Below are 15342 nucleotides of genomic sequence, written 5' to 3'. Positions count from 1 at the left end.
CATGAAAGATGGGTAGCCATATGCAAGCACACAGAACACCAAGTAGCGTGCTAAATATTAAAAGGTTTATATTCATGAGGGCTGGACTAAAACGTGTGCAAGTATTATCTACGGTATTTGCATGGCAGACTCTACATTTCCACATTCAGTTGCCTTTTAACATAAAGCCTAGATAAACGTATTATCTAAATATTATCTAAATATTCGAAAGTAAACACAGGTACTGTATGCTCAATATTTCATTTTCTCTGGTTTATTACATTAACGCGTGCCATATGTACATTTATATTTATTTATATTTATATAAATCTTTATGATCTTATCTACTGTACAATCTAACATATGACATGCGAATGTTCCCACGAACTCGGGAACAACAAGTTACGAAGTTCAAGAGGCATTTATGAAATTAATCATTTTAACCATCCAGCTCTAAGTAAGGAATCAAGTTTCTTCGAAGGTAGGATACCTCAAATGCCTTTCTGAAGAATTTATGCAAATTCCCCTCATATTTCTTTCTCACTGGACCAATTCCTACAGCAGCAGAATCAAAAGTAGGCAATGCTCTCTGGACGGCTTCTTCATATGCAGCCTGAAAACATGTATTTTATTTATGGTTTATGCCTATGCGTTTGGATATTGAGAGGTAACCCACCCGCACCCACCTGCAACCGGTTGTCCTTCCATTGGCGGTTTGCGGTTCTGCCTTCTCCCAACCCGCCCCTGAAAATCCCTACCTGTTAGATAATTATGTATTTGATGCAATATATAATTTGCCTAATTCACTTTGAAGAAGAGGAAAACGGAGATCTTTCAGAGCTAGAAAGAATGTGATCATTGTCATGATCATCATTTAACTAAGAGAGATTTTTTAAGCAACAAAGAATGAGAGAGAGACAGATTTTTTTATTATTTTATTTCGTTTCTTATAGAACATTATTATAAACTGAGTTGGAATAAAATTGAAGACACAGATGTTGATAAGGGCAAAATCATGAAACATTTTTAAAAGGATTCCGTACAAAAAATATATAAACAAATCGGATGATGTAAAAATAGATTTCACATCCTAAATCACCATTGCAATACTTTTCATTCTCTAAATTTATTCTCATTATCAGAAACCGATACTCTTAAGTCTAAATATTATGACAGAAAAAACAAAGAAAGATTACAAAAAAATAGAGTGAAGAACTTTAAGACATCAAGTTGTAGTGAATCAAGATATTATTTTCCAGGCATTTCGTATAATTTCTTTGCCTATGGTATATAACTGCAACTTCTATGCCTATATTTCACAATTAGATCAAATCGGCACAATGCATCCAACACTCACCAAATTTTGAGGACCGCCAGTTAACGAAACCCGTAATGTGTACTAGATAAAAGGCTCGTTCAGTTTGCCAATTTTAGTTTTCAATTTGAATTGAGATATGATTTTATGTGAGAGTTTTTTATTGTAGTAAAAAAGTTAGACGTGATATTTTGTGAGAGCTTTTAATTGTAGCAAATTGAAATTGAAAACTCGAATTGGTGAAATAAACATGGCCAAAGAAAAGGAAACCTAAGGGTTGAGCCTAAAATGCTCCTTTGGTAGATAATTCATGTTTACTGGATAGAATGAGAGATCACCAACTGAAAATAAGTCTTTAGTAACAAAGTTGACCGCAAAATCCTTGCAAGTCAACAATCACAATTTCATTATCAGATCTATCACAAGTATTAATCCTCACATGAGTCATTAACTACACAAACACCTGAAAAACCTGCCCATAACATGAATTTATAAAGGGAAAAAACAGGTGTAGATCAATAACAAAATTCAGAATTTAAACTCAGAAACCTCTTTTTTTTTTTCTGAGGAATAAGGGAGGATAACTTGACATTTTTTTTTGGGGACCAAGACTAGTAAATTTCATTTCTAGAAGGAAAAAAACCCGAAAAAAGAAAACAAAAACTTGATTTCAAAGAGCACCGGTAGAAATTAAAAAAAAAACATATGCCCAGAAACAAAACTTGTATATTAACCAATGCCCATAAACGAATTGATAATAACCAAAAAAAAAAATTGTCGGTCAAAGAAATAAAACCACTAGATTGACAGGAAAAAAAAGAAAAAATGGGCTCACATTTCAGGACCTTTTTAGCCATTTTCCTAAATCCTTAAATAAACACTAAAGTCATGTCTGATAGTTTGTATTATATTATATTGTGTTATATTATCATAATATAATGCGATATTTTGTGACGTAAAATTTAAAATTTTAATAATTTTTTGGTCAAAATATAGGGTCGAAATTTTTAAAAAAAAATTAGGGTTGAAGTGTACTTTTTATAAAATTTTTTAGGTCAAAATATAATTGTACAAAAATTTGAGGTTAAAAATGGGGTAAGTTTGGTTGGACCCGCCTCGAACCGCACCGCAACTTTACGGGTCTTGACTTGCACCACCCTACAAACTAATATATACGGGTCAAACCCACCCCATTAAGGACGGAACGGGACATCATTTGTCCCGCCCCATTGACATCCATAACTAGAACAAGATGTTCATGCAAATCATGTAAGCAGAAATAAACTAAAAAATAGAGTACAATATATTGATTTTCTCATAGTAAAATAACATATTCAACTTACATAATTCTTTTTTACCACAAGGATCTAATTTACCCTTAGCGACTAAATCGACAAACAACTCATAAGTTGAGGCGTCTCCAGAGAAACCATTTGCCACCATTTCATCCTTAAACTGCAAAGCTCTTGATATCTCATCGTTATGAACAAGTCCACGGATTAGGAGGGCATAATTTCTCTTCCATTTCCTTATGCAAATTAAGAGCTTCAACTACGAGACCTCCTCTAAGAAGTCCATCGATCATTATGGTGTAAGTCCTCACATTATATTGTAAGCCTTTAGATGGTAATTTGAAAAAGAGATCCTTTGCAGATGCAAGATTTCCAACTTTGAGCATGCCACCAATAAGGGTATTGTAGATCACGATATCGAGAGGTAACTTCTTCTCTTCCACATCTTGAACCAAAATTATTGCTTCGTCAAGCTCTCCATTTTTACACAAGCCATCGAGTAAAATAGCATCTTGTGAAGCAAATTGGTGGCTGCCCTGAGTTCTCCCTAATTTACACAGGCCATCAATAAGAGAGCTATAAGTAACTATATCCGCAACTAATCCCTTAGATGTCATTTCTTCAAACAGTCTCAAAGCCTCATCTATCATCCTCTTCTTACAATATCCGTTTATCAAAATGCTATAACTATATACATCACTTTCACAACCATTTTCAATCATCGCATCAAGCACTTTTCTTGCGTCATCAATTTCACCTCGCAAACAATAGCCGTCAATTAGTGAAGTATACGTCACAACATTTGGCTTGATGCCTCTTTCAATCATACTTTTTATCACACCTTGCGCCTCCGCGACCCTCCCTTCTTTGCAAAAAGCATCGACCAAGATGCTATAAGTTCGTAGGTTAGGAGAGATATTACGGTCGACCATTCCATTAAATAATCTCATAGCTTCTTTCAATTTCCCTATCATGCACACCCCATGAATCAAGGTGCTGTACGAAACAATGTCTGGAACAACATCTTTTTTAATCATTACGGAGAAGAGGTCCAAAGCATGAGCAAGTAGCCCTTCCTTGCAAAGGCCGTCAATAACTGTGTTGTAAGAAACAACGTCAGGCTTGCGGTTCTCCTCTCTTTCCGTCTTTTTAAGCAAGAGAATAGCTGCAACACTGTTTCCATTTTACAATTCCCATCGAGCAATATGTTAAAAGTAATCACATTAGGTTTACAACCTCCCTTCTTCAGTTTGTTAAAGCACTCTTCTGCTTCAGCAACCTTACCCTCGAGGAAAAACCCCTTGATCAGAGTACTCATGGTCACAATGTCGGGTTTATGATCGGATTTAATAAAATTTCCAAGAACACACAAACTGGATGGCATTTGGTTCAAATGACAGAAGCAATTTATCACAATATTGAAAGTGTAATCATTAGGCTTGATTCCTTGCATAACCATTTGCTTAAACATAGAAATAACGAGAATAATGTTTGGTTCTGACGAGTTTACCCAACAATTGAGTGAAGGCCACAATAGAAGGAAGAGGACGTGTTCGGAACATCCTCGGAAAGGAATCCAAAGCAGCTTCAACATTAAAATTCTCGAAATGGGTATTGTTTATTTTGGTTCTGTGGCCGTCTTTTGGAGAGGATTTGGAATGAATGTGAGCTATAAAATTATTCTTAAACAGAGCAAAAGAAGAAGCGGAACAAGTAAAAGACGTACGTCCAAATCCAAGGCCATTTAAAAAAGCAAAGAGGCTGGGTTTAGATCGACTTGCCTGAATCTTCAACATCTTTTCGACAAATTTCAGTGACGAATAGTAAATGGTTATGAAGACAGATTTTGATATTCTCAGATCTGGGGGTAAGGAAGAAGCAAATAAGGTTTAGATCTGAGAAAAGGGGTTTTGGTGGCCAGTCCAAGCATGAGGTGAAGGAGAGTGAGAAACGGCAAAGTTCATGACATAAACGACAACACCTTTTTTTCTTTTAAATAGATTTTTTGAGGTAAGATCACGGATTCATATAATCGTTGTGGGTTAAAAAAAAAAAAAGGGGGCTCTTTACACATATAGCAGTTTTATAGCAGAGTCTGAATATAGCCAAACTTTTAAATATTATGAGAGTAGTAGAATTTTGATATTAATAAAATCGTGATTATATTAATTAGTATACGGTATAAATCACAATTCAAGTTTTTTTGTCTCATTTACTTCACAGATTTAAGTTTTTAATTCTAGTTGAGATGTGATATTTTTTAAGAACTTTTAACTATAACAAAAAAGTTAGACGTGACATTTTTTTAAAACTTTTAACGGTAAAAACCTAAAATAAAAAACTCGAATCGATAAAATAAACGAAATCTTTGTTACAGTTATTTGTCTCATGAAAATTTAAATTCAAACTTTTTTATTATCGTATTTTTTCTAATATAAAAAAGTTCGAGTTGAGATTTGAATTTTGAAAAGAACACACCCTAAATGAGGAAAATTTTTCAGGTTGTCTCCTCGACTTCTCTCATGATCTCTCCTCCATACCATTTTTCTCTTTTTTCCTTCTCCATCCCCCATTTCCCGCTCTTTGAACTCTCTCTCTCCTACCTTCTTCGACATCATCGCAACCTCATCATCTCTCTGAGATCCTTCACTACAAGACCAGGTCCAAAATTTTTATGTGGATTGTCAAGCCCGAGCCTGTCAGTCTTAAATTTTCACCTCTAATCCTAAATAATTTAAGGGTATTTTTTGTCAAAACTAAATGAGTACGGACTAAGTTATCACTAATTAAAGAGCTTAGGAAATTACTTGTCTAAAAATAAAGTAGATAACAGATTTTAAAAATATTTTGAAGTAATCATCTATTTGCTTTCAATTAATATAAAAATGCTATTTATTTCTATCTAAAAGAAATAGTCATTCCAATCAATAAGGCTTTATTTGGAGTATGTATTCAAATTTAAATTATGATTCTGCTACATAATTTTTTTCTCACAAAAAAATTTTAAATAAAAAGAAATTATGATCAATAGTTCTCTCACAACGAGTTTAAATCAAAACACAAATCATGATTCAAATACACTTACCAAACGAGCACTAAATCTATTTTTTAATTTATAAATCTAGTGATAATAAAAAAAATGTAGAATTGTTGTTTTTTTAGACTTTCTCTTGTGGGTTTCGTGCTTGTTTCTTATTATTGAATATAATTAAAATTACATTAGATTAAAAAAATACATAAAATATATAATTTTTAATACTAATTTAACGATTTAAAAATAAAAAATTACTAATTACTTATTTTTACTGTTATTATGATAGAAACTAACGGTTAAACCCACAAATTTACAGCTATTTTTTTAATCTATTTAGGGATTGTTTTGTTAAGGGATTCGTACCCTGATTTGAATCATGATTCATAATTTGTTATAGTATTTTTTCTCATAAAAAATACATATAAATTAAAAATAATTCTAATATCATAATTTTAATTTATTAACCAAACGTCTCTTTAGACAAAAAAATTTTGAAAAATAAAATAAATAAGAAAAAAGAATGACTAACCAACCAGTAGACCGTCCAGGTCTTAGTACACTCAGGAGCAACCAGAACCTTCTCTTCGTGATTTGATAAAATACATTATCAGTTTTTTATCTCAATCTCCACCAATCAATGCAAGCTGCTGCTCTGGCATTCATGGCGGCTCACTCAATCATCATCTCCTCACCATGTCCCAATCCAACACTCTTCTTCTCCCACTCTCCTCTTCCTTCCTCTTCCTCCTTCCATGGCGTCTCCTTCAAGCTCGACCACCAAAAATCCAACTTCCACTCACTTTCTCTCTCTGCAGCACCAAAGCCACTCTCCATCGTCGCTGCCGCCACCAAGAACGCCGTCGCCGTTCTCAAGGGCACTTCCGACGTTGAAGGCGTCGTCACCTTGACCCAACAAGACGACGGTGCGTTTCACTTTTATGGGTTTTCTTCCCTCTTTTTTTTTTTTTAATGTTTTTCTTGTGAAGATTTGGCAACAAAGTCAATAATTTGGTTTTTTTTTTTTTTTTTTTTTCATTTATCGTTGTTATTTTTCTTAAGTTGGTGTACTTAATTCTTTGTTATTAGCCTTCATTCCAAGTTTATGTGAGATTTCTAAAACAAGTCTATAACCTAAATTTTGAAGGGGGGTTTTTTTTTTCCTTTTTTTAATTTTATTTTCTTCAACTGGGTTTGCTTAATTCTTTATTGCTAGCATTCTCTTCAAGTTTTGAATTCTGGGCTCTTTTCTGTTTGGTCGTTTCTAATGTGGGTTTCTTTGGGAACTTTCTAAAGCAAGTCCTGACCCCTGACCAAATTTGAATTTTTTCCCCGTATTTTTTCTTTCCCTTGTGTGGGTGTGCATAACTCCTTTGTTATTAATTTGTATAGTTCAGGTTTTGGTTAAATAGAGAGGGATTAGTGATGGGAATGTGTGTGAAACTTCATTTGAGACGTTGGTTTCTTAAGGAGATTTCTAAAAAAAAGCAAATGACCTAAATTTGAAGTGTATTTTTTTTTTTTCGGGTGTGCTTTACTCTTTGTAATTAGTTTTTATACTTCAGGTTTTGGTTGAGTATAGAGGGATTGGGCAAGGAAATGTGTGTGAAACTTCATTTCAAATGTGGTTTTCTTATGGAATTTATAAACAAGTCCATATCCTAAGTTTGCTAAATTTTCCTTAAATGGGTGTGCTTAATCCAATTTTCCCTGTATGGATGTGCTTAATCCTAGTCCTCTAGGAATTGATGGAAGTGGCGAGGGATTAGTGAAAGGAGTTTGTATGTAAAACTTCATTAGTTCATTTAAAATGTGGGTCACTTGGGGGATTTTCTAAAACATTCCAATGACCTAAACTTAAGAAGTTGCTTTTCACTCTTTTTTTCTCTCTCTTTTTTTTTCCTTGGGTCTTTCCTTTAAGTAAAAAGAGAAGAGTCATTTGTATTTTCATGTTATATTTTGGTCGAACTTATGTTCTAGCCTTCTGGAAATTGTTTATTTCAGCGCTTGGGGTACTTTTTAAGCATACTGCACAGTTCTTGGCGTTGAATTTAACTAATCAGATTAAAATGAGAAGTTTTCCATATATAGGGTTTTGTATAGGGCGGTTTAGGGACATTCATTTCTGGTATTGCATATATCAATTCTTCTGTTTTATGGATGCTTGATTGTTTATGTATGTGCTTGTTGATGGAAGTTGAAAAACAAGTGAACACAATGCATGTGAAACTCTATTTCGAATTTGGGTCACTTGGGAAATTTCTAGAACAAGTCCATAACCTAAACTTGGAGTCCCATTTTTGTGACATTTCTATGTCTTTCTTTAAAGTTGAAGCAAAAGCTCTATCTTTTTAGACTCCACTATTATCTTATTTTTGATGTTATTGAATGGTGTTCAGGACATAATTTGAGTGATAAGTTATGAGCGTGTGAGAGTCAAGGTTCTCTATGTCTTTAATCTCATATGTTAATGGCTATCTAATGTAGTTTAAACATTCATTTGCTGCAGGTCCTACAACCGTAAATGTCCGTGTTACTGGACTTACTCCTGGGCCTCATGGGTTCCACTTGGTGATTATTAAATTCTCTTTGGCTTCCTTCTTTTCTTTTTCTTTTTTGGATCTCTGTAGTGATTTCTGATCAATTTAGATGCTCATATTACTCCTTTCTATCATCTAGCACGAGTATGGTGACACGACCAATGGTTGCATTTCCACAGGTAAGGCTTCATTGCTTTTCAAACTCAAAATGATTTTAACTTTTGAATGTCATAAGTTGATGAAGTCATGCATGTGAATCTTTTGTGAAAGAATTGTAGTGATTTTTATCTCTTATTCAGGAGCACATTTCAATCCTAACAATTTGACACACGGTGCTCCTGAGAATGAAGTCCGTCATGCGGGTGACCTGGGAAACATAATTGCCAATGCTGAGGGTAATTTCTTTAAAATGATGTACGCATGCATTTTTCTTTTAATTGTAATGTGAGACTCTTATTTATTACTTGTCAAATTTTGGGAATACAGGCGTGGCAGAGGCAACAATTGTAGATAATCAGGTAATACTTGAAACTTAATTATGTCTTCGTTTAACATGTGGGGAGGCACCCTTTTAATCTTACATGAGAGATGCTTAAAGCTAGTGATTTGACATACTTATTTGTTACCTCTACGTCTGTGGAGACACGTAGTACCTAATTTTGGCTAATATGTGCAGATACCACTGGGTGGTCCTAATTCTGTAGTTGGAAGGGCTTTTGTGGTTCATGAGCTCGAGGATGACCTTGGGAAGGGTATGTATTTCTTCATGCTCAAAATTTTCTTCCAATCTCACCTTTGCATGTGGTTTTGATAGTCTCAATCTAGATTTTAATATACGAGAGTACAAGAGTAGACAATGGAATTCTTGATCAACATGGAAAGCAGATTTCCTTTCGTAACGTCAAATGGAAATAATTGGACAATGTCTAGATGTTTATACTCTTACATATCTTTCTGCTCACTATGAATTTGTTACCTCTTTCTAATGTTTTGAATGACTCTCTCCTAACTCTCATTTGGATTCGCATTTGCAGGTGGGCATGAACTTAGCTTAACCACTGGCAATGCAGGTGGAAGATTGGCATGCGGTAAGAGCGAAATTCACTTTTCATGTGTGGCAGTTTGGAAGAGGATTATATCTAGTTTGAGTTATCTTTTATAGTTTCTCAAGCTTACTCTTCTAAAGTTTCATGCCCAACTTTGAAGGAGAAAAACTTGTCCATTTTCTCATGCTCTTTGTCTTCTTAACTAGTCTCTGTTTGTCCTGTTGATATTACCGAACAGAAGTACCTGCCTGCCTAAACTTTGCCTGGATGAACAACTGTCACTTTTATGCACACAGAATATTTGATCACATAAGATAGTTTATCAGTGTCCTGGCATCATAAAACTTTATTTCATGGCCTTCTAGCCAAGTTAAAAATGGAAAAATTCTGAACTTGGCGGATGTTGTGTAAAATAGTTTTGATGTTTTCGGAGATGGTGCTTTGTTATATGCCTAGAAGTGCAAAATGTTTTTCATTTCATAAAAATCGCAATAATCTTAAACTTGCTTCCTTTGAAACCCTGTGCACAGGTGTGGTTGGTTTGACTCCACTGTGATGGCGATTCTTCAATCCGGCCTTAGGTATTGGACGCGGATGCGCTGGTTTCTTAAACGGGTACGAAATTTTCTTGAATGTGAATGTAAACTGTCGTGTGATATTATGGGCAACTGAGTTTTTGATTTTAATCATAATGTTTGTAGAGGACATCTGTGATTGTTCTTGGTATCCCTACCCTGATCAATAAACATGGAGTTGCTATGCATGCACTGTAAAAGTTGAAAACTCCTTTGGTGATTGGTGAAAGCACTAAACTTTTTTATAAAAATAATTTTTTTTTTCTTTTTCCTGTCTTTGATTTAATCATATTAAACATACTAATTCTCTGTTTAAAAAAAAAAAAAAAAAAAAAAACCATCTTAAAGACAAAGGTTAATGAGACTAATATAAAGTAGAAGATGATCAGTAGAAAACCGAATAATGCGTATTGGAACCTAATCACTCAGACGGTTGGAATTTGGCACCCAATCGACGGTTAAATTTGTTGGATACAACTTGGCCTCTTCTTTTCTTCTATCTATTATGCTTTTCTGCTTTTGTTACAAAATCTTACAAGTTCCATCCAAAGCGTAAAAACTTCTAGAGAGAGAGAGAGAGAGAGAGAGAGAGAGAGAATGGAACATTTTTCTGTCCTTTTGTGACCCTTTCTTACTAGTCTGGTTTTTGAAGCAAGCATACGTATAATGCACTAAATTTAACGTCCTTTTATATGTCCTTGTCCTTATATGTATAATCTTAAATCTTTTTGACTTCTCATATATGCTAGCTGTTAACCACATGTTAAGCTGTAATATCTTCTTTAAGATTAAGGCATAAAATTATGTTGTATAACCTATCCATTTACTCGAAACTTAGTGGATGTTTGGTTATATACCAAACACCCCATTACTCTTTTTAAGTTAACACTAGCCAAAAATTTCACGTCTTATTGTGAAAAATACTGTTGTATTATATAAAAAGTTTAGAATTTTTATAGTATAATATTAATTTATATATACATATAAACATATAGATATATCTATATAATATTTAGTTTCTTACAATGTATTATAGCTTTTGTTTTCCTTTTTTCTTTTCTTCTTCTTAACTGTAAAATACAAATTTTAAAAAAATAATAATAATAATTAAGGAAGTTAAAATTTTTTAATTATATGTAGCGTAAATTAAAAGATTTAAAAGTAGTTATATTATCTGGTCCTTGGGTCTTTTTTAGGTGGGTCTGTTGTCTTTAGTTCAGAACTGAAATTTAAAAAGAAAATTGTTAAGATATATATTTAAAATAATGAATGGATTTTTATTGATAATTGATATAAATTAGTATATACAAAAACAAATAAAGAAATAAAAAATTGAAGATAAAAGTGTACAATTGAACTATAGGGCAAGAAAAGACTCAAAAAATCTCTGTGCAATAAAGGGAGAAGAAAGGGTAAAAAAACAGGTAAACTCGACGATTCAAATTTATGGAGCAAAATGTACAGTAAATCAGTATGTATTTATTACCTCCTGTAGAGAAGGACCCTTTTTTTTTTTTTTTTGGAGCGGTTTCTCCCCCACAGTTTGCCACATGGCTTTTTCTTTTTCTTTTTTTTTTTTGGCTTTCTCTGCTGGAGAAACGGGAGGGGTAGAAATAGAGGGAATGGTGGTGGGTCCCCCACCTGGGAAGAGAGAGAGAGAGAGTGTAGGAAAAGAGAGAAAGAGAGAGAAATTTCGGATTTTTAAGGATTTTAAAATTTTGTTCCACTATAATATTGATATTGACAAAATATTAGAAAAATATTAAAAATATCGTTAAAATATTGAAAATAACGATTGAAATATCGATATCAGAAAAATATTAAAAATATCGGTTGAAATATTGAAATATTATAAAAATACAGTGAAAATGGATCAACAAACTTCCATGTGGCGCGTTCATAATTATGTTCGACATTATTCAAATAACATGTCATAATACCAATATTGTTTGAATCAAGATCTGATCCCGATAACATTTGAGCTTCATAGAACTTCGTTTTGATATTAAGATATGCAATATGTATGAATTTTTTTTATGTAAAACTTTTTTATTTATGTATCTTTTTAATGTTGATGCTATTAAAAAGTATTAAAAATATGTTCTAACGTAAATTTTTATCATTTCTGTAAATTTTTTTGATATTTTTACCGATATTGATATTTTCTCTTATATTTTCGTAAAATTAGAGTACCGATATTTCTATCGATACCGATATTTTCATCCTTAGGTGTGGGTCTCATGTGAGGGAGGAGAGGGTATTTTGTGCAAAAATTTATTTTGTATTATTATTTTGTTTATTGTCTTTATTTATTTATTTATTTTAGAATTATTTGTAGTCTGATTTTGTTATTTTTAACACCGCTTTGTACCGAATTTTTCATACTCTTGTAATTAAATTGCTGTAAATAATTTGAAAAAACAATATCAATTAAAATCACACTAAAATAAAATTAAATAAAATACACTAAAATAAAATCACACCTTATTAAACAAAAAAATAAATTAAACAAAATAAAATAGAATTAATTTAAAACGCAATGATGTAAATAGGCACGTATCAGCATAACATTCATCGAAAAAGGAATAAAAAATTGAATAAATTGTTTTTAAAATGAAAGTAAAAAAAAAATTGAGGACTCTTTAAAAAAATAAATTATTTATAAATTGTTTAAACTTTTTCGTTTATAAATTGTTTTATAGATAAATCATTTATAAAACTTATTAAATTGTTCATAAATTTTTTTTTTGTCTTTTGCTTCAGCTATTTTCCCGCTTTTATCTTTATTTTTTATTGGTGTCATATTTTCTTTTCTTTCTTTTCTCAAAAAAGAAATAATGCGTAAAAATATTATTTTAAATGTTTGCGGGCGCTAAAGACTAGTATATAATAATGTGTCTATGGGTTCTAAATATTTTTGAAAAAGAGTTTAAAAGAAGTGTTTTAATCTATTAAAATTTGACGTATATGAGTAAGTTAGATCTAATTGGGACAAATGCGCTCATAATACGCTCTTGTATGTGTATGAAAGTCAATAAACATGCAGCAAAGATGTGAGACACTAGTATATATTTTCATCACTCTTAACCAATTCAATTGAGTACTAATTACGTAATATTAGTACGTTGTACTACATCACATAAAATGAGCTGAACACTAATTGAGACAGCTTCTTTGAGTAAGAGCGTTAGTAAACTACCTTGCTTGTCTTGGAGCCAAAATCATACACACTAGTCAATTAGGTCATATTTGATCAATGTATTTAAACTCGTGATTTTAATTTTGTTATATTATTTTTTTCTCAAAAATAATTTGAATAAAAAAATTCCTAGTAATGATTCTCTCATAAAATTTTTGTCAATTAATCAAAATCATTAATTTAAAGGCGTGAATAAAAGGGGCCCTTATTGTTACTTAGACAAAAATATATGTTTCCTTATTATATTAGATCAAGAAATTAAGTTGAATAGTTACAACAACCTTTGTTTCTGATCATGCATGAGTAGCTCCCAAGTGATTAGTGATCACAAGCTTCTCCCTACTCAAAGTGACATCTGAACTGTTAAAGTAGCTAGAGTGAGTATTAAGTCCCCTACTTCACTGCTCAGATTTTTTGTTTTGTTTTGTTTTTCTCTTTTCCTTCAAGTTTAAGAAAATATTTTTGAGTTGTTTGGTTGGGGATTCGTACCCCGATTCAAATCATGATTCGTGATTCGCTATAGTATTTTCTCTCACAAAAAATACACGTAAATCAAAAATGATTTTAATCCATAAACCAAACGTCTTCTAAAATGATCAGATACCATCTCTTGGAAAAACTTCTAGAACAAGGTCCTAATCACCCATGCACATCAATATTCTCAGGCTTTGGCACTTTCTTTGACCATTAATCAAATAAGAGAGCTCTTTCCAAAATTTAGGTACAAAACGGTACCTTTTTTTTCCCTTAATCATGATTACTATAATGATAGCAGAATTTTTAGAAACGATAATTCGTTTATGGGTGTCTCTACTGGTAATTAAAGGATTAATGGCCGGGACGTAGCTAGCTAAGATCCAGAGAAAGCTGCAGCCCTCCCGAGCCTCACCTAGCTTCTTTACTATTATTCAAAAAAAAAAAAATTTGCATATTTTTTCTTGTTTAGCCCCCCTAAAATTTTCCATTTCTAAATTTTATGTTAAATTTTAAATAATTTTTATTTATATCTTTAAGTTTGATACAAAATTTATATTATTTTGTCCCTTTAAAGATTTTTAATTCTATATTGTGCAGCACATTTAAAAAATTTTCATTTACACTCTTAATTTTTACTTATAATAATACTCTATTACACAATTAATTTAATTTAAAATTTTGTAGTTTAATTAAGCTCCCTGAAAAAGACCTATTGAAGCAGACGGAAAGGAACCAAATATATTCTTTATACCATTAATCATATATATATATATATATACACACAACAAAAGTGGTGCAAAGTCAACAAATTAAAGATATAAATTATAAAAGAAAATAAGAATTCGTAGGGACACTACAGTAGCAGTACATTCACTGCTTTATTCCATCATGTCCAAACTGCTTAACGTGGGCACTTAGATAAAACTGTTGCTAAGTAATTACTAAATATTATTAAATATTCGTCTGCTAAAAATATGTTATTTTTTTAATATTAACACATGGATTTCTTTATTACAGGAGACACGTTTGGTTCATGGATTAGAATTATTTTTTATTTACGTGTATTTTTTATGAGAGAAAACACTATAACGAATCACGAACTATGATTCGAATCGGGGTACGAATCTCTCAGAAGACTTTTGGTTCATGGATTAAAACCATGTGATTAGAAGCATTTTCGATTTACGTGTATTTTTTATGAGAAAAAATATTATAACGAACCACGAACCATAATTTGAATCAGAGAACGAATCTATGTACCAGACATCCTCAAACAACTCCATAATGTCAAGCAAGTGCAAAATCCATTTGTTTCTTCTATAGAACAGAAAACAAAAGTACAATTACAACATGAAGCTACTCTACCTGACAGCATCAATCACAATACGACACCTATTTACTGCTAAATGGACCTTGACATATATATATATATATATTAATTGGTAACATAATAGGGAATACATTATAAAAAATAATAAAATAATAAAAACTTAATAGGGGAAAGTTCAAAACCACCCATATTTCTAAATAAAATAAAAGGAAAAAAAATACCCATAAGAGATTGAATATCGGAAAAGATGTAAATTGGTGCATTGCCTATTCCATTTTTCTTTGATTCTTTCAACATACACTTCGATCTGTTGCTGCCTAATTAGCATAAATTAAAAGCACCAAGAAGGCAAGAAGATTAGAAGAATATATCTTGTTTTTTCTTTATTACTACAGCCCACATTTCTTTTGGAATTAGAAACAACAAATGTTTGCAACATTTACCAGTTAGCAGCCGATATCACGATTCAAATACGTATCCTGCTTTACACGCTAATAACTAAAAATATGCATCTCTCACGCCAAATATATATATATATATATATATATATATATATAT

At 32.0% G+C, this 15342-nt stretch overlaps 1 protein-coding gene and 1 pseudogene across 1 annotated transcript; one reads left to right on the top strand and one right to left on the bottom strand.

Annotated features, from left to right (window-relative positions):
* Positions 1-2774: 2774 nt before the first annotated feature.
* On the bottom strand, positions 2775-4148 carry LOC112094178 (annotated as a pseudogene).
* Positions 4149-6160: 2012 nt separating this feature from the next.
* LOC21395019 (superoxide dismutase [Cu-Zn], chloroplastic) lies at positions 6161-10023 on the top strand. Its single transcript, XM_024174447.1, has 8 exons — positions 6161-6543; positions 8127-8188; positions 8297-8336; positions 8457-8552; positions 8644-8675; positions 8834-8909; positions 9192-9245; positions 9734-10023. The coding sequence occupies exons 1-8, from the start codon at positions 6258-6260 to the stop codon at positions 9757-9759; spliced, it is 672 nt and encodes a 223-aa protein (XP_024030215.1). The 5' UTR covers positions 6161-6257; the 3' UTR covers positions 9760-10023.
* Positions 10024-15342: the final 5319 nt, after the last annotated feature.

The sequence above is a fragment of the Morus notabilis genome, unplaced genomic scaffold (genome assembly GCF_000414095.1).
Source record: "Morus notabilis unplaced genomic scaffold, ASM41409v2 Scaffold2224, whole genome shotgun sequence".
In the NCBI taxonomy this organism is placed as follows: Eukaryota; Viridiplantae; Streptophyta; class Magnoliopsida; order Rosales; family Moraceae; genus Morus; species Morus notabilis.
The sequence above is the reverse complement of the archived record's forward strand: the minus strand, read 5'-3'. Positions and strand labels throughout refer to the sequence as shown.

Bases quoted from the DNA above. Each gene is read 5' to 3' on its own strand.
- LOC21395019 (XM_024174447.1), top strand. From the start codon at position 6,258: ATGCAAGCTGCTGCTCTGGCATTCATGGCGGCTCACTCAATCATCATC. The intron at 8,910-9,191 runs GTATGTATTTCT...TCGCATTTGCAG, and splicing joins CGAGGATGACCTTGGGAAGG to GTGGGCATGAACTTAGCTTA. The intron at 9,246-9,733 runs GTAAGAGCGAAA...CCCTGTGCACAG, and splicing joins AGGTGGAAGATTGGCATGCG to GTGTGGTTGGTTTGACTCCA.